Source organism: Acomys russatus, chromosome 20, assembly GCF_903995435.1.
Source record: "Acomys russatus chromosome 20, mAcoRus1.1, whole genome shotgun sequence".
Lineage (NCBI taxonomy): Eukaryota > Metazoa > Chordata > Mammalia > Rodentia > Muridae > Acomys > Acomys russatus.
In genome coordinates this window covers 32,445,366-32,469,977 of record NC_067156.1, presented here as the reverse complement: position 1 = coordinate 32,469,977, position 24,612 = coordinate 32,445,366, and the positions used below count along the sequence as shown (strand labels likewise).

The 24,612-nt window shown below is 44.0% G+C and overlaps 1 protein-coding gene across 1 annotated transcript in view; it reads right to left on the bottom strand.

Moving 5' to 3' along the window:
* Positions 1–21,143, bottom strand: part of Dcp2 (decapping mRNA 2) — a 33,418-nt gene extending 12,275 nt beyond the window's left edge. The window contains exons 1-4 of the mRNA XM_051163949.1: positions 20,964–21,143; positions 7,250–7,401; positions 3,377–3,504; positions 2,899–2,997 (exon numbers count right to left, since the gene is read on the bottom strand). Of these exons, the coding sequence (XP_051019906.1) occupies positions 2,899–2,997; positions 3,377–3,504; positions 7,250–7,401; positions 20,964–21,016 (432 nt within the window). The 5' untranslated portion in view covers positions 21,017–21,143. The remainder of the gene's footprint in view (positions 1–2,898; positions 2,998–3,376; positions 3,505–7,249; positions 7,402–20,963) is intronic.
* Between the last annotated feature and the right edge of the window lie 3,469 nt (positions 21,144–24,612).

The following is a 24,612-nucleotide window of genomic DNA, read 5'->3' as shown; positions in this document are numbered from 1 at the left end:
AGCCTTTATTTACTTGTACAGGACCACTCTGACTGCCAGCTTCTGCATATACTATTTGGATAAACTGCTTAATTCTTAATTTAAAATGCAGAACTTCCAATTAGGTTTCCAAGCTTATTCCAAAGTAAATGACCACTAACCCCTTTTCCAAGGTGCATATGTGGACTTTTAACACAAAACTATATTGGCGTGTGCAGGTGTGGACGCCAGAGGAGGAAGTCAGGTTGTCTGCTCTGTCACTCCGCTGTACTCCCTGAGTACACACTCAGCCTATAGCCAGCAAGCCTGTCCCGAGCACTGCAGTTACTGGCACAAGCATAGCCATCTTACATGGATTTAAACGTGCCATGCTCGTGCTTCATGCCGGAGCACAAGTGTTCTTACCTACTGAGCCACCTCCCTAGCGCACGGCAGCTTTCTCAAACACGTTCTATAGGAGCGTTCTTCAACCACACTCACAACCTGCATCCTCTCTTCTCTCCTCCAGCCCCTTTTGGCATTTCCATTCACTCCCTGAATCTCACTTTTCCAATGTCCTACGTATATACATGATTTAATGTTCGGGTTCGCAAGGGAGAGAATGTACTTGTCTTCCTGGGTCTGACTTAATGCAATGGCCTCTGGCTACGTATATTTTCCTGCAGATGATGAGATTTTGCTGCTTGAATTGACATTGCCAGCAGGGTGCGTAATCCAAACTAAGTTCTCCTGCTTGGGCAGCAGGCAGTTTACACAGAGCTAAATCCCAGACCCCACACCAGTCGCTTGTAAGAATTGTAACCTTTTCTTCACTAATAAGCTATACCCGAAGTAAAACAAGGTCATAAATATCAGTGCATCAAACATACTAGCTCAAAAACATCTCAGAACCATTTTTCTCCTCAAAAATGTTGCTTCTGGCTATGAAATTCTTAACAGTGATTCTCCTTAAAACATCTGAGAGTGAGAGCTAGTGTTGGGGGGTTGGTCTGATGTATTTTGATGCTAATTAATAAAAAGGTCTCACACCTGGGCAGGGCAAAGTGGATAGGCGTGGCTATGCTTCCCAGGCTTGGGGAGACAGGGAGAATCTTGGGAAGAAGAGAGACCAGAGGAGAAAAGAGAAGGTTGTGCCATGATGGGTTAGGTGAGAAGCACATGGCCGGCGTGGATGGAGGATCTGGCCCAGATGAAGAACATTGGAAGTATATAGGATTATGGATGGGAGGTAGTTTGATAAAAGTTATTAGAAGCAGATGGCATGGGATTGAGACAGGGATCCCATGCCTGCCTCACTATGGGAAGTAGTTTAGGGGATTCATATCTACCTTGCCCCAGGTTAACTAAGACTATTTTAAAATATAACAAGTATCTGTGCCTTGATTGATTGCTAGAGGGTTATAGTGCCGTAATAATAATTACAAGCCTGATAATAAACATTATCAGGTCCTATTGGCAAATTAACTACAACAGGCTAGAGAGATGGCTCAGTGGTTAAGAGCAGTGAAAGCTCTTCCAGAGGACCCAGGTTCAATTCCCAGCACCCACAAGGCAGCTCACAACTGTCTGTAACTCCAATTTCAGAGGATATGGCACCGTCTCACAGACATACATGTAAGCACAATATCAATGCACATATAAATAAATAAACTTTAAAAAAAATTGAGAGTGGCTAAATGATTGTCCAGAGTAGCTAGGCTTGTATATAAATACAGCTTAAACTAGAACAAATCTTAAGGGTCAGGTATAATGTGATGTAGGATAAAAAATTAACTGCAGATTATCCATATATAAAACCCAAAAGTGGCAAACAATAGTTGCTGTTTAGGTTCAGAGGGGCTAGAACTAAGCAGTATAACAGAATTTTAAATAAAGTAGATGAGAAATCACTCGTTGTGAATGTCACTTTACAAAGAACCCAGTCTCTTTACAATGCAAAGGATCATTTGGATGGCGTTCAGATGAATGCTGCTCTGGTTTAAGATAGCAATGCCCCAGCAAAGCCCTTGTCCTCTCACAGGAGGAAGAACAGGTGAGCACATCTCTCAGCTGAGGTTCACCACGTGAACAAGCATTGTCACTGCCCAAGGCACAGGGAACGAGGCTGCTCAGCTACACCTGCCAGTGAGGGCAAGGCCAGCTGCCCCTCCCTCTGTCAGCTTGTTTCTGTGAGGGGTTTTGTCACGTCAGACAAAGCGGCTACTACAGAGTGGCACCACACTAGGGTCTTAATGGGCAGGGAGAGAGCAGGGGATGCTTTGGGTAGGGATACACTTAGTCAAATTTTAGAAACAATCAATTAAATCCAGAGGACAAGGAATAAGTCCTTGTCCTTAAACAGCTAAGCTAGTAGTGGGGTAGGATTTTAAAAACTACCTTGTAGGCCAAGTATAAAGCTAGAATGAGTTTTTGAGGAGAAAAAAAAATGAATTTCTTAGAAAAACCCAGTTAGAACCTAAAGTTGAAATTTTTTAAAATCCAATTTTAAAGCAAAAAGTAGAAAAGTCACCACTATAAAGAATACAGGCAGAGAGATGTTTTAAAAGTATTTTGCCTCCTAAAAGCAAAAAGAGGTGTGTGTGTCTTATTTACATATTATTTTTATGTATATGAGTGTTTTGTCTGCGTATGTGTGGAACACTTCCATGCCTGGTCCCCAAGGAGGCCAGCAGAGGGTCTCAGACCCCTTAGGGCTGGAGTTACAGATGCTGTGAGGCAGCGCAGACATCAAACAGGTCCTCTACAAGATCAGTCAGCGCTCTTAACCGGCTCCCTCCAGCCGGAGAGGCGCCTAAGTGTAACCATGACTTAGAATTCTGGAAAAGGAGAGAACTTTCTCCTGAGTTCAAAAGAGTACACCTATGTAGATTTATAAGATGGTAAAAGCCAAATGGGTAACTGCCAAGTGCAGGCACTCACCTCTCTGGCAGCACAGTCATGGGGTGCTTCTTCTTTATTTACCTTTCCTTTTGGGAACCCCCAGCCTGACTTTGCCAGGTAACCCTGAACCAGTAGCACCTGCAAACAAGCAGAAATTCAAAACCAATAACCAAAGAAACCTATTCTCCTTTCCACATCCATTCCCCGACCAGAGGCATTTTCCTTTTATTTATGTATATTTACTAGTAAACTGTGTACAGCATTTGGCCTAAGTATCTCTCAAGAATACAAATACCCCAGTGTGAAGGGACACACACTTTATATTAAGCCAAAACAAACACAAAATTTTAAGATCCACAATAAGGGAAACACATTAGAAATTTAGTTCTTTCACAATATCAATCTAAGGGCATTTTAAAACCTCAATTTAGAACATTACACACACAAATTTTGTCAACAGGATAAAAACTAATAGTTGGTCACTACTGCACTAAAAAGCTTTTGTTACAGCACTCACATTCTCGAGTGTCTCATCAAGAATAATCGCACCGTATGTTGGGACTCCCATTTTATATTCCTTCCACTCATCCAAAATTTTTTCCACATCTTCACCTTGTGGCAGCAGAAATGGACAATGACTGAAGAGTATAAATAATGTTAAGGAAACTGCCTTTTCCCTTAATATAGCATTAAGAAGTTACAACAGGGAAGAGCAGGAGCGGTGCTCAGTGCCCTCTGGGGAGCTGGAGTTCAGTTTCCAGTGTCCGCAGCTGTGGCTCACAGCTGTGCAACTACAGCTCCAAGGCGTCTGATCCCCTCTTCTGGCCTCCACAGGCACCCGTACACACAAACACTGACACAGACACAGAAATAACAACAACAACAACAATAATAATGGTGATGATGATATGACCACCATCAATCTTCAAAGTTATATACAGAGACAGAGCTACTTAAATCGACTGTATTTTATATGAAATTGAAGTTTATTTAGGTTGAACATTGTTCCTTTTTCCCCAGAACATTTTTCTTTAAACAAACCATTAGCCTTTGTTTTTAACCTAGACACAAAGCAAGGTACCTTTCTGATCAGTCCTAGACTCCTGAGTTAAATAAATGCACAACGGTTGTGACTGATTCAGATATACTCATCAGTGACTCAAATCCACGTGCACAAAACTGACAGCACAAGACTGGTGTATAGATCCCACCAAAAGGAAGGAACCACTGGGATATATAGAGTTAAAGGGAAGACCGCTGGGAAGTAGATGAGGGACAAGGCACACATGACATTTCTGAAGTTCTTTCCCACATATATACATGTATTTATTTCTGATAACATTAAAGGTAAGGGCTTACTAAAGTTTATAAAGGAAAACTTGGGTGTCAGTTCCAGAAGAAATTAAGTATGTTCCTAAGAAACGACAGTATAAAATATTAGAGAGAAGAGATTTACAGACAAAACCAAACTCTAAAATTGTAGGCTTGGTCTTCTGAGACCCAAGGCCATCAAAGGCCCACCCCTGAGGATGAAGCAAGTTGGAGAGAACCCTAACCTAAAACAGCAGTGTTTCAATGCAGGACCTATTTGCCATGGTGATCAAGCCCTGAAAAGCTTGTATACTGTTTTTATAACTGTAAAGGCATGTGGTATGAATGCATTTTCAATTAGCACACATAGGAATACCACCAGGCGATTTTAGCGGCCACACGCATTCTAACACTATTTAAATCCCCGTGAGCTATGAGCAACAGCAGAAACCAAGTGGGTAAATGACATTTGGGAGTCAAATGACACAGCGATACAAGAAAAAGGAAGAGTCTACAGCAGATGGAGCAGAGACTCGGTACTATTACAGTGATAAGAAGTTTGGGCAAACAAAGCCATTTAATTCATCTCATAAATATTTTATGAGCCCTATAACATACGTAATATATATAAAAGATTAACATAATATAAAGTTTTATCTGAGTTTAAAGCTGAGTAAGAACTAAAAAGGCCCTCTAAATCTCAAGAGGTTAGCCATCTATGACATCATGACTAAAAGACAAACACAGTCAATCTTCATGTCACTATTTTGGGCTTTCAAGGCTAACTCTGGATATGTTAGCCATCCACTGAACATCTGTGGTTCCTCAGAGATCAACAGACAGAAATCCCTTCCCAATAAAAGTCTGGCTTTATATAGTCAATAAAAATTCTGTGGTGTAAAGTCATCAATTTAAACACACACGTGCACACGCACACAACATAACCCCCAGCAAACCCACAGCTTCTTTTTCAAACACACCCCAAGTCCCTGCACCCTTGGCTGAGCTACTCGCCAGCCTCTCCCGTTTCTTTCCATTTACTGTAAAACGTCTTACTTTTTCCCTATGTGAAGCTTTTCTTCCACAATGATTTTATATTAGTCTATCTACTCTCAAAATATTTTTTCCCACAATTCTTAACACTTCGGTTCTTTCCTAGATGATGGACCTATCCTAAACAATTACATGTACAACTAGCCTAATTTCCAAACTTACTCTTTTGTTAGACAACATTTCAATTACTATTTATTACATGAAGAAGGGAACTGGGAGCACAAGAAATTTGGTAACTTCATGACGTCCACCAGCCAAGCTAGGGGTCAATCCGAAACCGAGTGTGGATCTGGTACTGTTCTTCGATGCTCCCCACACCGTATGTGTCTTTGGCCTATCTTGTTCACTGCAAATTGCCCAGCACAGTGACCATTCAGTAATTTAGCGAAGTCGAGCTCCTTCTCAATAAAGGTTCCTTCCCCATATAACTACGTGAAAAGAAACAACTGCATCAAGTTTTTGATATCTGTAACACTAAGAGCAAGTATAAAACTTACATGCATACTCACGTGCAAATCCAAATCAGAACAGCCCCCCCAAAACGTACAGCTAGCTGTTCTGGAAAAACCCTAAGTCTATACAAGATGACCAAAAAGAAAGAGTTTTGTTATTAATGTTTCCACAGCTAGATTATAACACCTAAAAGCAAGGTCTTCTGCCTATGTAGAACCAGTCACTAAGCAAAAGCAGTACTCCACCTGATCCTGTTTCCCCTAGTCTAATCACCAACTTCGCACCTATTGTATCAAGTGTTCTAAGTACTTGTTCTGACTGTTCTTTCTAGAGCTTCAAGTACTAGTACTTGCCTATGGCTCAGGTGGCCAAACAAACACATCTTGGACATTACTTTCACATGATGACCAATTACCTTTGCTCAAACGCTTGCCATCTTAACACCTCTAGAACAGTGTGTTACCCATTTTCTATAGAGCCCTAGGAATCCCTTATTTTGAGGATCTGGAAAGTGACAGGGAACTTAGTAGTTTGGTATTTCGAGTCCAAGGCTAGTTCTAACACACTGACTGCTCGGTGACAAATTCATTGTGATGCATACTGAACAGCTAAGAACAGTATCTCCAGACAACATCAAATCACTCAACTCAAGATTTAAGAGTCCAGCCAGGAGCCTGTAATCCCAGCACTCAGGGAGGCAGAGGGATCTCTAGTTTAAGGCCAGCCTGGTCTACAAAGTGAGTCCAGGACAGGCAAGGCCACATAGAGAAACAGTCTCAAAAAGCCAACCAAACAAACAAACAAATTTAAAAGCCCCTGCTTCAGCCATTCGCTCTTCCATCCACTTCCGGTGTGGCCCTACAAGAATCCTGTGCTTGGCACAAACTAGGCTTACTTTAGAGCTCTCTTTCCAGCCCTGCAAGCCAGCTCATCCCCTGCTTGTGTTTATGTAGGAAACTCTGTATCCGCTTTAAAATGCTTTGTCCAAATCTTTCTATTTACTTCTAGATTCTAGGACTATTACTAGAGCAGCCATCCTGTTTTTGCTATGTGTAGATTTTACTTTATAATCTTAAACATTCAGGTAAATGTTTTATAACTATTACATTAAAACTAACTGTCTATTTTGTCTGTTTTTGAGAGGGCTTTTATATGTAGCCTTGGCTGTCCTGGAACTCTGTAGACCAGGCTGGACTTAAACTCAGTGATCCACCTGCTTCTGCCTCTGCCTCCCCTCCCGGGTACTAGGATTAACAGAAGAAAAGCTTCTTTGATCTGATCACCTGGTTAAATGACAGACCAAGAGTATAAATAAAAACCAGAACTGTCCCAGAAATAGCCTAGTTATTTCTAAGAAAAACAAACAAACAAAATAACAAATCAAATTCATTCATAATCAGTGTATACTTTAGTATTGTAAAAAATAAGAATACAACAAAACTGCATCACATTTCTATTTTCATTATGTATTATCTACAGGTTAAAAAAAACTTAAAGGAAAGCAAAAAAGTTTGTGCTGAAATATTTTATTAGAAAGAATGAAAGACAGTCACTGTAGCAACAAAAAGGATATCGGCTTTGGCAAAGTCTCTTATCCCGCACTGAGGTAGTCCTGGTGTGTTCTGCATGTAGAAGTCCAAGTAAAACCAGTGGGCCAGTTCAATCTGGAAGCAAACGCGGATGGCATTGTCTCTCTCCTCGCTGGGAATATGCAAAATAAATCGGCTGTCAAAAACAAAAACACACAAATATTACACTTACAAATGATTAGTTTAATGTATTTACTTCCTTGCCCCACCCACCAGCTCAGAAAGGAGGCAAGAGCAGCCCCATCAGCATCAGCTGAGAGCTGCCCTGGGCAGTGCTGAAGAGCAGAGTGTGGTAATGCAATGCCTGAAGGCCACCACTAGGGGAGACCGAGGCAGGAGAATTGTGAGGGCAAATCTGGCTTGAAAGACAGAATTTCTAACAGGACTTTTTGAAGAACTGAATAGCTACTGTTCACAAATACAGAAATTAAGAGCTTTATAGCAAATTAAAGCAAGCGAGAAAACTACTGGGATTTCTTCCAAAGTCCAAAAATACACACCAATATTAAGTAATCCAGCAAACGTGCTTGACATCCTCATAGTGCCCAGATATAAACAACACAAGGCAACTGTGGGAGGAAGAAGTGAGCCCTACAGTGCACCCTTTAACACTCAGGATTTCCCAAGGAGCACACACGCAGGGCCTGCTTCCAAATACTCTCTAAAACCCCAAATTGACTTTTTAAATACACTAAGGAAGGGGAAAAGCACCTGTGCTCTTTATACAGAAATACCCAGTTGCTGTATCAATGTGATGAATCTCAGAGCTGCCTTATTTTAGTGAGATTACAGGTGAGAATACACCAGCCGAAGTGGTTATGAATGACAGTACACATGAAACCCCTACTAATTGCTTCTTTCACAGTTGAGCATTTTGGAGACTCCTTTTTCCTTCAAGTATTAGGAGCAAATTCAACTAAATGAAATAAATGTGCTGGCCTCTTGAATCACAAGAGCTACCACTCAACTAATCAGCTGTGATGGCAAGTGGGTTTCATTTCACTTCTCAAATTTCAAATAAAACCAAAAGAAAATATTTTAAAATTTTAACATCAATGGCACATTCAAATATGATATTAACAATAGCACAAACATGACACATGCATACATGTATGTGTATTTCAATATAAAGATAATGATTGGGAGACCGCAAGAGAGTCTTTCTGTATAAGGAGACCTCATTTTTAGACTTTGTAGAGTGCACTTGTTTATTCTCTCTCCAGCCTCACTTCTGGTCTACCTCAAGAACTCCTAACTCATCCTTGGGGACTCACAAACACTGTCCACACTAGCCGAGCACACCAGACTCCTCCGAACACTCTCAGAATCACGCAGCGCCCAAATCTGTTCACTGACAGTATATGCTATCTTTGCAGAGTTCCGTCACCAGTCTAGAAAAATGTCTTCCATATGCTGATAGTTGAGATTTACCTTCTTACATCCTTATGCTGATTCTTATTCCTGCTAATAAGTAAGTACTTCTTGTGGGAAGGACTGTAAGCTTTGTCACAGGTGAAAGCAGTCTTGGCGGGCTTTACCCTTGGACACACCATGGACACCTTGAGATACACTGGGTGGAGCCATCCTGGGCCTGGAATTCAGGAAGCAGACCTGGGGACTCCACCTGGACTACTGTGTTTCTAATTGACCCTCAATGGGAGAGGGAGACCACCCTTCGCATGTGACACAGGCAGGCGGAGAGGAGAGAGCAGCAGCAGGTTCAGACTAGGCTTGAGCGCAGGTGGATCAGCGAACAGGCTGGACCAGCATGCAGGCCAGAGACACCTAGGGACCCGTCCCGTGGAACAGATACTGGAAAGTTCACTCTTTTTCCCTTTAACCTTTTTCCCCTCTTGTGTAAGCTAGTTGGATTGTATAATAAAGTTTAATTGTTGAGAAACAGAACCTACAACTTCTCTGTCCCTGTCATAAAATACAACCATGGCACCTGGACAGAACACACAGGCAGCTTACTTTAGAGGACTCTCAGAAGTGAACACAGGTGCAAAGGAGAAGCTTGGGAAAGGTTAAAATCAAAATGAAGTTACAAGTCCCTACTCTTCAGTAACCCCGAACTGTGACTGGGGCCTCCAGGAAGCAAGCAACAGCAGCGGGGAGACAACTGTAGAAGCCTCTTCCTGGGTCAAGGAGTCTGGCAGGACATGGTCCCTCTGATGCTGACAGGATGACAGATAGGATGGCCGCAGGAGTAGGAGGACTTCCAGGGAAATAGCGCACAGAATTGGGATGAGCTCTGAATTTTTTTCTGTATACACGCAGATTAAACTTGGAACAGCCCATTAAAATCTTTGAACTGGGGGTGGGGGGTGGGGGGGGGCGGGATCACCAGTCAAATGCCAGATCAGCCACTAGGTGGCACACAAAATAAAAAGCCCTGTAGAAACTAGTCCTCTGGCCTAATTTAAGTCACTTCCATGTAGATATTTCTTTTCTAGGTTTGTAGATATTTCTTTTCTAGGTTTGGGGTTTTCAAAACAGCTTCCACAACAGAAGAGGACTCAACTAACTACTCCTGTTCCTAGTCCATCCTGGTTCCTTCTTTCCATTCTCTCAACAAAACACTGTCTAGTTTTGTTTTTCTGTTGTTTTTTCCTTGTTTGAGGTAAGAGTCTCACCATGTAGCCTAGATTGGCCTGAGGCTTACTTTGTAGATCGATTTGATCTGGAACTCAAGAGATCTACCTGCCTGCCTCTGCCACCAGAGCGCTGGGATTAAAGGTGTGCACCTCATGGCAGCTGGTGCATGGCACTGCAGACATTTCAAAGCAGGTCATTCTAACAAGAGGGGCTGCCTTCCATACCGCAGGGTGCTCAGTACCAAGCCCAGACTTTATCTGTGTATACTACCTGCCAAGTTGAAACAGCCAGACCATCTCCAGATACTGACAAATGTCCCCGAAAGTGTGTGTGTGTGTGTGTGTGTGTGTGTGTGTGTGTGTGTTACTCCAAGTAGAGACTTTCTGTGTTAGACGTGCTAAATACAGATTATAGGAGACCACCGTTGGGGCCTGAATTTCTGTACAAAGCCCCAACTAACCAGCCTGAATGCATGAAATGGAAGTACCAAATCTATATATACCACATTGTTTTCTGACCTTCCTGGAAATCGGGAGACAGGTGGTAGCCAAACTGTCAAAGGCTACTACTTTCAGAGATGAGGAAAAGAGAAAATAAGCCCTCATATGTAAACTGATAGAAATTGACTAACTAGTCTTTTAGAGCTTTACCTTGATGCTGCCTGTTAAGGAGAACAATTTCAAAACAAAAAAGCCACTCCCCATTCTTCCTTCAGCTCCTCTTTGACTATAAACCAAACTTCTGCTCAGTTCCCTGGTTTATGCTACTTGACAGTATCAGAAGATTCTACAACACCAACTTTATAAAGCCAAGTACAAAGCCTCGAAAGACTGTCATCTGCTGACAGATCACCACTGCCAGGAAACGCAATTTAGAAGCACACCAATGTGGCCTGTGATTGTTTCCTGTACTGTCTTTTGTCTCCCAATTAACTACAATCTTTGCCCTTGTCTCATTCAGTGATCCAAGAGCTGAGGGCAGACACAGCCTGGGCCCTGAAGCATGAAGATATCCGTGCTGTGGGTCACCATTCAGAGAGCTGGGCCCTTAACTATACCACAGAAAAAAATTCATGGCTAGCTAGAGTAAAACAAAGTTAATGAACTTATTAATCAGAAGTAATGGATAGTATATACTTTAGATATAAGAAAGGGTAGGGTAAAGAGACTGCAACTGACTCAAGAAAAGAACAACAGTCCACACGACAGGCAGGGTACAGAGTTCTAGAGAGAACCCCACTGTAAGTGTGTCAACAAGAGACTCATGTATGGTTGGGGTTGGGGATGTGTGATGTATTCACCCTTCAGACCAGAGCAGCTGATGCAGAAAAAAACGAGCAGCGAACCACTAAGATGATCAAAGAATAAACTGTTAACTACAACAGAACATGGAAGTCAACACAGTAAACTCATGAGACTTGTGTGGGAAGGAGTGTAAGCTTTGTCACAGGTGAAAGCAGTCTTGGGGGGCTTTGCCCTTGGACACACCACAGATACTCTCTGAGATTAACCTTGAGATAGACTGGGTGGAGCCATCCTGGGCCTGGAATTCAGGAAGCAGATCGGGGACTCCACCTGGCTTATTGTGTTTCTAATTGACCCTCAATGGGAGGAGGAGACTGGCCCTTGCACGTGAGACACAGGCAGGCAGCACGGAAGAGAGGAGCAGCAGGTTCAGACAGAGCTCCAGCTCAAGTGGATCAAGAAAAGGACCAGAGCGCAGGCCAAAGACACCTAGGGACCCGTCTCGTGGAACAGATACTGGAAGGTTCACTCTTGTTTCCCTTTAACCTTTCCCCCTCTTGTGTAAGATAGTTGTGTTGTATAATAAAGTTTAATTGCGAAGAAACAGAGCCAACAGACTAGTGCTCTCTGGTATTCTAGGTTGGCCAAAACCATGAAGATATTGGGATCCTGAGTTAGGAGGCCAAGCCATGCTGGCTGACCATTGTAAATGCCAAACCTCTCTAAATACCAGACAAAAGCTTCATCAACTAGACCGGGGCCTGACTCCTTTCCTCACTTTAGTAGACGTGGCCTTCAAAGGCTGAAATAACTGGGGAACCTTGAGAGCCAGAAAGTCCAAACTAGGAGGCACACAGAGATAAGCAGCAAGCTCGGTGAGCGACAGAAGCAACTGCAGACTCCCTGCCCTTCTCTTGGAATCCTAGAGCTCCATCTAGCAGCAGGTAAGGGAACTAACACCTTCAGATCAAAGGACTCCTTCCTGCCATGCAGGCAGGGCACTTCAGCCCTGAGTGCTCAAGGCCGCTGAGGTGTAAATTTCTCTGAAGCCTGGATTGGGAGAATCCCTCTTCCTCATGGCAGAAGGGCAGCTTCCATCCAGGGCCTCACGCTACACTACAGACAAACCAGAGAAAGGACAAAAAGCCTGGACTGTAAGGAAGCCAGGACTGAGGGGGCCCTGAGGCTACACAGGCTCTTGTGTACTCCATGTCTTATGGATAAGCCATAAGTAAGCCTACATGTGAGACCACAATTATATCCCTTAAGGATCTAGAAGTGACTTTTCTGCTCTGGCCATCTTCCTTGGGTCAATCTTCTTGTCTCCCGCATCTTTCCTGGTAGTGATGGGGGGCCCCAACTAGTCCGAACACTTAACTGTATGAGAAACAACCATATTTTCACTTCCTCCTTTCTGGTTCTAACCCACTTTCTCCTATGTAGGGACATCATGCCTAAACTTAATATTGAAGTAGTCCACTTAAGGTATGAGGCTCCAGAATTCCAGACTTCTGGCACTCCCAACATGTCCCAGAGCTGTATGAGTGAAGACCCTCACTACAGTCTCTAATGTAGACCCCACATCATCCAAAAAGTTCTCTCCAAAGTCTGGGATTCTCCTGTTCCTGTACACTCAGTAATAGCCACTCCCATCACAACTGCCCTTAAGGAAGGAGCCCAAACTCTCCCAATGTCCTTTAGTGTCTAAAGTGTAGAAAATCTTATAGCACCTCATGGATAAATTCCTGGTTCCTTGACCACTGCACCCATATGATGCTCCTTATAACAGTTCTATCTTTGCAGTAAAGTTAGATGGCCCCACAGAGTGGTCTAGGACCATGCTCCTAGTAAACCCCACAGTTCCCGATCCTCACTCCCTCTTAGAGACAATGCCCTCCAGCACCTCCTGATTCATGGCCAGACCTAATGGATGATTCGTTTGTATTCCCTGACTGGGTTGCCAGCATCCTCCTAATCCCAGGAACACTTCACTCAGCTTCCCTGGTTGCCTTTAGCTCCATGGATAGCCTCCACCTTTTGAATAGTCCCTAGGAGTAGCCTCCTTCAGTACAAAGATGGTCTGTTAGCCTATGCCTATAGCCCTGACATACTCACTTGAGGGCAGAATGCTCTCTGGACCTGCAAATACTGGTCCTAGGTAGCTATAAGGTTTCTCCGCTACAAGCTCCAGCCTCCCTGTAAGAGGTGCAGCCCCTAGGAATTAGACTAGCCCCAGACACAAGGAACCTTTCCAGTACCACAAGGAGCTCATTTTAACTATGGGATCTCATTCACAAGTCTATTAAAGACAAATTTAGGCACATTTTGGGGAATTCTGGGTTGTCCAGTTCAACCTAATAGCTACATCTAGAGAACAGATGGGTCTCAGAAATGAGGCGGCCTACACCTCCTTCAACACTCACCTCTGCCCTGGCACTGGCTTTCTCTTCTTACAGAACCCTTTCGTCTATGTGCAAGAGTGAAAAGAAGTGGTGCCAAGAATTCTAACTCAGTGCTGCGAATCTGGGGGCCCTCCAAGAGTGCAGGTGCTTATTGGTTCAAGTCATTACACCTGGGGGCTGGGGAGGGCTCCCCTGCCTAGGTGCTCTGCCAATTGTGGCTGTGAAGACATATACAAGGAATTAAACAAACCTGCTCTACGACAGATTAAGTTAGTATCTAGTAGGATTTCTACGTAACTAAATACCAACTTTTATCCCCGATCTTCCTGAACAGTCTTTCATAAGACATTAGTGGTACATAAATAATACATTAAATAAACATTGAACAAAATGAACTTAAGTTTCTAACATACAATATATAATATTTTGTCAACATATAACATATAATACATAAGGCAAAAATGAATGACAATATACAATTTAAGTTCTTATCAATGTGAAGCAAAAGTTGAAGTCTTAAATTTGTATCAATCAAAAATCTTAAATTTTCATCAATCTACAATACCAATGTAGGATTTTTGAAGTTAGTAGATTCAATAATCTACCTTTTATTCTACAAACCTGTAGCCTCCCTTCCTTTAGCCTTTTTTCCTTCTTGGGTAAGCTAGTTGGGTTGTATAATAAAGTTTAATTGTTAAAGAACAGAGCCAACAGGCTTGGGAGGGGGGGGGAGGGCAGGGAGAAGCCTCTAATACTGACAGAATGACTTCCATGTTATGACTGGAAGATCCTTGAGTTAAACTTTCAATTCCTAGTGGCCTTTCACTAGTTCTCATGAAACAGATGACCAGTTCCAGACTCTAGCATAAGCTCAGAGCCGACTACAAAACCCCGCTAAACTTTAAGCTCTGTCACCTTCCTGCTGTATCCTAACCCCAAGGTCTTGATGGAGCAGCCCTGTGTGGAGACCAGACCTTGCCTGCAGTGCTAGACCTGATTCACAAGGTTCCTCATGGTCCTAAGCTGAGACTAGTGTTTTTGGAAGCAGGATGCGGATCTCCAGGGTTTCTAACAGTAAGCCTAAGGAGAGCAGAGAAGGCAGTAGCCCTCCGGGTAAGTCCACGCTAACTGCTCTCACCAGGGTTTCCAACTGAGGCAGGAAATGACAATATTTAGACAATTCAGCTTATGCTTTCCACGTGAACAGATAACATAGATCAGTCTGAAGGGAAACAAACCTATTAGTGCCCCACAGGGGACAGACAATTAAACGTGCTGTGGTGAGCCGGGCGCGTGGTGGCGCACGCCTATAATCCCAGCACTCGGGAGGCAGAGGCAGGTGGATCGCTGTGAGTTTGAGGCCAGCCTGGTCTACAAAGCGGGTCCAGGACAGCTAAGGCTACACAGAGAAACCTTGTCTCGAAAAAACTAAAAAAACAAAAAAACAAAACAAAACAATAAAAGTGCTGTGGTGGTTTGAATGAGAATGGCTCCCACAGGGTCAGCTCCTGAATACTTACTTGGTTGCCAGTAGCTGGCCTCATTTGGGGAAGTTTGGAGGGTGTGGCTGGAAGAAGTCACTCAGTGAAGGGTTTGAAGCATTCAAAGACTCCTGTCATTTCAAGTTTGCTCTCTCAACTGCCTGTCACCTGCCATCTCCAGTCCTCCATCATAAACACCTAACCTCTGAACAGTAAGCGAAATAAACCCTTTCTTTTATATTGCTATAAATTTGTTCTATAAATTTTATTTTGAAAGTCAAGGTGTTTATCATAGTAACAGAAAAATAACAAAGACACACATACCTATGAAGTTTTTGGCCCCATTAGAAGCATCCTAGCGTCCAACCCAGGTAACCATTATATATTACAAGGCCCATCAAGATAGCACCAAGCAGATCAACAGGCAGCCATGTGTCCATTGCCAATCCCACGCTCACACTGCACCCCTTAGAAGGCCCAAAAGCTTTTTAGATTACGGCTTCATGACCCTAATCTGGTAGGTTACAAAGCCCAGAAAATGAGCTAGTTTCCTGAATCTCCCCAATGGAAGAGCCTTAACATTTCATCAAGCCACACACTGGAGGCTAAAGTCGGTCCAAATTCTAATGAGTCTCTCCTCACAGGCACAGGCATTCTTCAGGCTTGAAGGTTCATTTCTGAAGCTTTTCCTCCCTGCTGTTGAGCCAATCTTGAGAGGATCCTCTGCCCTCCTCCCTTCTACTGCTTATCCAGCACAGAGGAGATGGGGGCAGGGGGAGCACACCAGCAAAAGCATCTAACTCGCATGTCTCTTATTACTTCCCAGTTCTAGTGTGCACCGTAACTGGAGGGATAGAGGCAATAAAACAAAGGGGCCTCAGCCATAACCATGTCCCCAGGGCACATATTCCTTGCTTTGGCTTCCCACATCTCTAGTCTGGTAGCAGCCTGTGTTTCCTGTTCATTTCATTTAGGGAGTGAATGGAGTTCAAAGCTAAGTATTATCTCCAGGGTCCCTGGCATCATCCTCAATCTGCTGGGAAGACTGAAAGGGCTACTCCAACTCCTAAGAGCTCTATCACTCAACTCCCGCTTAACCTCGGATACCACATTACTGCCAAGTCCTTAGCGCACTTCTGGTTGTCCTTGAGGCAGACCTACCAGCTCATGCTGCCTGAGCATGCAGTGGCACAGGTGATCCAGGCCACCCACCGGGATAGTACAGACCCAGACTGGCTTTACTTTTGGAGGCTGCAGCCTCACAATAATGTGGAGAATTAGTTTAATTTAAAACCTTTTCAGGCCGGGCATGGTGGTGCAGCCTGCAGGTAGATCAGTGTGAGTTCAAGGCCAGCCTGGTCTACAGAGTAAGTTCCAGGACATCCACGGATACACAGAGAAAACCTGCTTCGAAAAACCAAACCACACCAAACCAAACCAAACTAAACTAAACCAAACCAACCAACCAAATAAACAAAAACCTTTCACAGAGTAAAAGCCCACTGGAGCCTGTTTAGACTGGACTTCATCAAGTCCAGGTCATCTGTCCAACTGCAGTCCAGCAACAGAGCCTGTCACCATCTGTGTCATCCCCCAGATGCTCAAAAGCTGACTTCTGGGAGAACCTTGGAGAGCTCAGTCTTCTCTTCTGCCCAGACCTGGGTAAACCTGTAGCTTCTATTACCTCTACCCCCAATGGGTGGCCAGGGTCCATTCTCCTATCTTTCTGAATTCTTGGTATAATTTTACAAGTTCTCACCTCTCAGTCCTAGACATTCTCCAGGACCTAAGCCAACTTAGCTAATTTACTCAAGTCTTCAGGAAGACTTCTTAGACTGTTCTGGACCACGGTCATCACTTACCTCAAACATCAGTGGGCTTCTACTGGATACAGGTTTTCTCTCCACAATTACTAGCATCATTAACCTCTTTCGGATCACATATCCAACATCACATTGCAATTTCTAACAGTAGCAAAACTACAGTTATGAAGTAGGAACAAAATAATGTTATGGTTGAGGGTCACCACAACATGAGAACTGCATTAAAGGGTTGTAGCATCTCTCTTCACACAAATTTCCAGTGAGCCTGAACCTATCACCACTAACACTCTCATAGCCGATAATAAGCAAATGCTATTGTGCGTTCTCACCTACCAGTTGAAAGGGCAGTCTTGTCAGATGGTGGCCTCTTAAGCCAGGCTCTCATTAACAATCAGTTACTTTAACAATCCCACTCTTTCATCATCAGTCCTTGACCACCAGGAGCCTGGCTTGTGATGTTCTTATAGAAATATTTGAAGCCTGCACTCAAAGAATAAGCAGGCTACCAAGATGAGACTTGATAGCCTATGACCATATAGTGGGGCCCCCCTCGGTCTCAGCCCTAGGGGAGGGGAATAGGGTGAAAGCGGGAGGAATGGGAGGATACAAATGATGGGATAACAATTGAGTTGTAATCTGAATAAATTAATAAAAATTTTTTAAAAATCTGAAGCCTAACTCCTAAAGACCTATGTATGGTGGCTTATCACAGATGGCCAGTCACAAGAAAGACAAGTAGTGCTATAAAATTTATTACTTAATAAATGGGGCACATGCCTAGGAGGTGGGGGCAGCAGCTGAGGAATGCAAGCTCATCCTTGGCTGTATAATGTCGGAGGACAACGCAGTGCACATAACTCTCTCATGTGGGAGTCACAGGCCAGCCCAGCAAACACGACATCCTATCTCAACATCTCCTGCCTGCTACTCAGTTAGAGAGAGCAATACCCACTTAGATTTGGACAGCACACAAGCAGCACACCCAAGGCTAACGGTTCCAGAAGAATTCCAATTCACTCACATGGGGTGGGGGGATTCCTCTAGGAACTCAATTTTTGTCTATTTAATTTGTTTCTGCAGCATATTTTCTTGAATAAAAATCTGTGTCTGTTTAGGGCTGATAATTACCGTTATCCTCGTGCCTCTGGCATACTGTCTTTTTTCAGCACAACAGGAAGCGTGTAGCACACACTATAATTGAAGCTTAGGTCAGGATAGACTACAGAAACAAGTAGGCTTGAGAGCAGGGGTGCAGGAAGCTCCAACTGTGGACACACTGGAGCCCCCCACCTGTGGGCCACAACCCCTTTGGGATCCCATATCCAACATCCACATTACGATTTCTAACGGCAGCAAAACTACAGTTATGAAGTAGGAACAGAATAATGGTATGGTTGAGGGTCAGCACATCCTGAGAACTGCATTAAAAAGGGCCGCGGCGCCAGGGAGGCTGAGAAGCGCTGCGCTAGAGAATCAAACGCAACTATAAAAGCAAGGCAACCCGAGGGCTGGGGACATAGACAGCTAGGCCTGCGTGCAGCTAGCCTGCAGACCTGCGTCGGATCACCATGTAAAGGTGAAAGGGCAGCAGCAACTCCACAAAGCTGCCATCCACACGCGCAGTGGCAACCACCCAGTTCCTCCAGTAACAATTTCCTTATGGCTTGAGTTTTATATCTGGGCTTGAATTTTTAACAGAAAGCCACAAATAAATTGCAAGAGACAACTTGTTAATTTGAAAGCGGTTACTTTTAAAACCTGTAGTTTAAAGAATAGGCCAGGTGGTTGAGCTGCTAGTTTATCAACCATCTACCCTAATACTGAGCAGACCACGCTGCTGAAAAGATGGGTGTATAATTAAGATTTATGTAAGAAAGTTGCTTCAGCGCTGGAGCCGAACAATTTAATACTTACTAGCAGCTTAGCACACTGTCTGCACATCAGAATGTAATCATTCTATGGGCAAATCCACAATCACAACAGCTGATATCACTTCTTCAAATGATGCAATCCCAGGTAATACACAGGCTAGCCCAAACACTCCCAGGAAGACTAGTTATAGATGCCTGTGAAACTGTGAAGTTTCTGGATCTTTTCTATGTCAACATTCATCCTTAATAACCCATAGTTACTCACTTCCCCAAACTCTTTGATGTTTTCTTCTAACTATAAAATGTGCATCTGTGAAAACAAACAAACAAACAACAACTGGGAATCATAAAGGAAATGAAGCTCACAGCTCTGTAATCCCACTTTAGGCTCAAATTCTTCTAATCTACACATCCACATGCATTAAGTTATTTTCTTACCAAATCTGGGACTATAGAAGATATAATCCTTGTAACTTTTATGGACTCAAATACCATATTAAAAAAAAATTGTAATTCTTCCAACACCAAAGAATTACAATGACATTTTAAAAATTATGCATATAATTTGCTTGTTTATATGTATTATGTGTACCACGTGCATGCCTGGTGCCCAGAGTTCAGAAAAGGGAGCCCCATAACCCAGAACTAGAGTTATGAACAGTCAAGAACTGTCATGTGGATGCTAGGAGCACAGTAAGTGCTAAGAGCGTATTAACTATACAGTTGCTCTATGTAAACACTCTACATGTATTTCTGCAACATTTAAAATGCTTGACTTGACTTTTCTTTACATTCATGTGATATAGAGGAAAAGGAAGATGTCAAACTTGATTTTCACCATTAGGAGAAACGTATAGATCAATCCTGAAAATCTGTTTGTCCAGATAAAAATGGAAACCACAGCACCAATCGAAGAGCTGGTTCAATATATGTGAGGGGAACACCAAACAAAGCAAATTTTGTTCCTTAAAATTATAAGCCGTGTGAGGGGCTGCAGAGATGGCTCAAGTTTAGTTCCCAGCACCCACTTTCTGTTGCTCACGATGGACTCTAACTCCAATTCCAGGCATCAGACGCCCTCTTCTGGTCTGAGCCAGAAGCAAACAGCTAGACTGTGGAACTACCACTGAGTTTCACGTTTAAGTGTAGATATTAGAAGTGAATATGAGCCAGCATTCACAATCTAATAAATTATTTCACATTTGCAACGACTTGGAAACAATGTAGCTGGAACTTAACTTCGACAAAGAAGGAAATACCATGAACACGTTTTTGGCTGGTTGCAATTACTGCCGATAAGACAGCAGAAATTCAGTCCTGTGAAGACAGGGTGAACATTCCTGACAAGTTAAGAAAATCAAGGGAGTAAAGAGAAGGAACTCTTGGATTTCTCCTCTCGTTCTCAAAGATAAATCCGGGGAAATTCTGAAAAGGGTAATTAATTCTTTACAGAAAATGCCACGGGTGAACAAAGAAAGCTTAAGTTAGAAAATTGCTTCCAGTGTAGACCCAGGTGCCTGAGATCATAAAACTGAAACTAAAACAGTGGGCTCTACCTATGTAATTGGAGAAAAGACGAAGGGAAGAGGAAGAAAACCATAGATTAAAGTCAGAGGCAAGTGGGAAAACCCCACACACTTCATAGAAGGGACTGGGCCGAAAAACACTAGGGGATTCACTTGCAGAAAAAGCAGAATAGCTTTAAAGAAGAAACGAAGGATTCCAGTGCTCCACGGTGGAGGGGCTAAGAGAAAGATAAACCGAAAGACTTAGGGACTGAATGGGCGTCGGTCACCAGCGAGCAGGGCGGGAAAGTGGGACCTAAGAATGGGGAGTTGAGCCCGGGACTGCAAAAATCCCTGGTCTGGGGAAGAGTAAGGCCCAGACCGCAAAGCGAGACCCAGAGATGGGGAAGAATCGAGGCCGGGTTGGGGGGTGGGGAGCGCAAAGGACCCGGGGAAGAGGTAAGAGCTGAGACCTGGGGTCACAAAACGGAGCCCGGGAGGTAACAGGGAATGAGGGAGAAACCAAGGCCAGGGCGCAAAGTGGGTGGGGCCCGGGGACAGGGAGGAAGAGCCGAGGCCCGGGCTCAGTGCTGAGACCCGGGACTAATGGAGAGCCGAGGCTGGGGCGCAAAGTGGAACCTGGAAATGGTGAGAGAGAACCGAGGTTGGGGCGCAAAGCGGAACCGAGGGTGGTGGGGGGGAGGGGAGGGAGAACAGAGGTCGGGGCCACCCGTAGGCTGAGGGAACGCAGACGCGGAGGTGAGGCGCTCGTACCTGCAGAGATCGTCCAGGACGCTGCTGGGAATCTCCAGACGTTTGGTCTCCATGATGAGGATCCGCAGCAAGCACAGCGCATCCCGGCTCCACGCAGCCGGCAGCGTACAGCAGCACCGAGACCACGGCCCGTGGACACTGGAACCCTCCGCCCAGACCCCGAGGCTGGGCCGAGGCGAGGGGCGGAGCCCTGGAGCCACGCCCCCTCTGCTAGGACCGGCCCAATGTCGAGCAGGGAGGCTCGCGCCTGCGCGCGCCTCGCCAATGAGACGTTTGTTTATTGGTCCGTGGGCTCCAATCGCGCCCCAGGCTTCTCAGTTCCTGCTCCTAAGAGCAACTTCCCGCCGCCTTTGACTGAGCGCACGCTGGTGCTTTCGCGCCTGCGTGTGGCGTGCGCTTTCTACTACACTGTGGGAAGTTCTGAGCTCCTTTTCTAGAGGAGCGCCCCTCCACACACACGCCCCAACATCTAGGGCTTTGTCACTGTGACTGTAACTTGACCACAGCTGACTGAACGGACATCCCGTGGCATTGGGCGGCAAGCCCAGAGCACTTATTTAAACAAGTGATTATCCGCAATTGCTATCACCGAGTATTCTCTGTACACACGTTCACCATGGGTTTCATTACCTCTAAGCCAAATGCTGAACTCCCTGAAAAAATATTAATCCCATTTTTTTGTTTGCAGATAAGGTCTCACCACGTAGTCCAGGCTGGCCTTACACTCACAGACGCCCTGCCTCAGCCTTCCGAGTGTTGGGATTATAGGCCTGCCCTATTGACAATGGCTAACCGACGGTTTCTTTCTATTCCTTCTTTCCTTCTCTCTCTCTCTCTCTCTCTCTCTCTCTCTCTCTCTCTCTCTCTCTCTCTCTCTCTCTCTCTCTCTCTTCCCCCCCGCCCCCAATGAGGTTCATCTTGACTCCTAAAAGGAACAAAGATTCCAAGGAAAAATACTTACTCCTTTCTACTTGATTATCTGGGTATTGAAACAGTGGTCAACAAAGAACTGGAATTCCTTCCTGTAAGCTGGAAGTGTGGGGGGGGGGAGTTATCTTTGAAACCTGATGCCAGTCAGAGGAGCATTTCCAAGAAGAGAATTCCCGCCCACTTCTCGCCCCCTCCCCCGCCTTTGACCTTGAGCTCTTTCTACCCTAGGAAGTTTTGAACTATTCTACAAGTTTGTGGGACCCCTTTGCAGGATAGCTTGGTGCCAAGACAAAGGTAAGTGAGTTATGAGCAAAGCCACAGCTTGACCTTGACTACTTAATTGGGCACAATTCTCTTTGAGTATTTAAATATAAATCTCACGTTAGAACGCCAAAGGTAGACTGAAGGGAAAGGTTTCTCTGGACCTCTTTGCCCCTTTTCCCAACATGAACACATTGAAAACATCAACTTTCTCTGCTTAATTGTTGCTTGTTTCTTTAATTGCCTGCAGAGGAAAAGCGGCTTGTTAGCTCCTTAACGCTTCTGAAGGCCTAGACTCTGACCCTAACCAGTTTTGTAATAGGAACTAAATCTCTCTATTTGACACCAAACGAGAATTTAGAAAATAGCAATTAAACTTGTGATATCTACTCTACTCCCTATACTCAAACACAGCTCTTCAGCCTGCCTGCTCTCACGCATTGCTCATGTTGCTAAATGGAGTCTAGTTCATTCTGGAAACTTGTAGAAATCGAATCCATCTGTTCTTCCCCTTTCATCTGACCCCTCCCTCCCCGAGTTCCACCCCCACCCAACCTACCCTCTCTGTCACATGTTCAGTTTGCTCTACCATTTAATTCCCCTCCCCCCCGGTTTTTGTTGTTGTTGTTTTCCTCTTAAATTTTGTTCAATCCGCTCTCTGGCTTTGCCTAAGTTATCCACACTCCTGAAAGAGCTGCCTAATTAGTGCTTCAACATCTATTCTTGGCCTGAGAAACTTGCATCAATCTTGTTGTGTTTTCTGCGGATATAACCAGGTTACTATGTTTCAGCTTTGGCCCATCTTCTCATCAGCCACCAAAGGATAGGTTCGATCCCTTCCACCTGGGCTCAAGGTGGAAAATGCAGGGCTGCTCTCCAGTCTTCTGACTTTATCTTTTTGCCCTGTCTTGGAGAACCTCTCCAATTCATCTTCTAAGTTGTTTTTTGTTTTGTTTGGGCTGGGGGGATTTTGCTTTTCTGAAATTCTCATTTGTTCTTCAAGTTGCCCCTTTCTTGTGATGCTATATTGTAAGTAATACCTCATATTGAATTCTTTAGAAGATTTTATACTCAACAACAGCAAAAAACCCCAAGAAATAGACCCAAGTCACTGACTGCTAAGATAGTCAGCTTGGCTTGCCCTGACTGTGCAGGGCTGACCTCTCCACTTCCTTCTCTGCCTAGACTCAGCCAGTGCCTGAAAACCAGAAGTCTTTCTTAGCTGTTACCAGCAGAGGGTGCTCATTCTTTTTTACATTTCCAAATCAAACATGCTACCAACACATTTTGGTTATTTCATCTAACACCACAAATATTTGATCATGATATACGAATAGCTAAGTCAGTATATTTACCTAAAGTTCACTAATTATTTCATTAATATCTTTTATAACAAAAGAAAAATACCCTTGGTTTTGGTTCAGGAGTCAGTCCAAGATGTATAGTGCAGTAGTTGCCATATCTTCTTATTTAATTAAAAAGAATGTTTTTATGTGTTTCGGTGTTTTGCTTGCATCTATGTCTGGTACATGTGTGGTGCACACTTAGGCCAGAAGAGGGTGTCAGATCCCCTGGAACTGAAGTTACAGACGATTGTGAGCCACTATGTGGATTATGGAATTGCAGCTGAATCCTCTGAAAGAGCAGCCAGTGCTCTTAAACTGCAGAGTCACCTCTCCAGCCCTTAATTATTATGTGTTATTTGCATCATTTAATCTGGAAGATCTGAAAGAGCGTCTCTGCCTTTCCTACTACATAGAAGTTTTTTGTTTGTTTGTTTTAAATCACAAACAGTAATCTTATACATGGTTATGCCCGCCTCTTAGTATAGTATAGTATGGGTATTTGTACTTTGAATTCACATCTGTCTGCCTATCTCATTCACTTTATTGGATGCATCGTATATTGTCATCAGATGGCCTTGGTTTTGTCTTGTTATAGCAAGCACCATCAAAATGGTGCCCTAACACAAAATAAAATCCCTTCTAGTGCATGCGAAGTCCAGTGTCCTCCCTGTGGTGGCTAAGTGGCTGGGCTACCTCCATCTCACTGGCTTCTATGCTGATATGTTCCTACAATTGATGAAAGAAAAAGAGTCTCCACGGGCTCCCGAAATGCTTCACAAACTTCAAGAGCAAACCACATGCCAGGACAAGCTACAGTATGTCAGAAGGAAAAGGGAAAACCAATGTATGGCCAAGGCAAGAGGTTCCTTAGTTCAGGCTAGCCTGGAGCACGAAGTAAAACCTTGTTTTGAAAGCTCAGAAGTTTGCAAGGGTCAAGGTCAGAGTCACATGCTGCTAGGCATGTGCTTTAGCACTGAGCTACAACCCTAGCCTTCTATTTACTTATGTACTGAATCTGTGTTGCCCAAGTTTGTTTCTGAATCCTAGGCTGAAGCTATCCTCATAACCTATTCTTCTAAAAAGCTGACGTAAGGAGGAGGGAAGAGCATGCC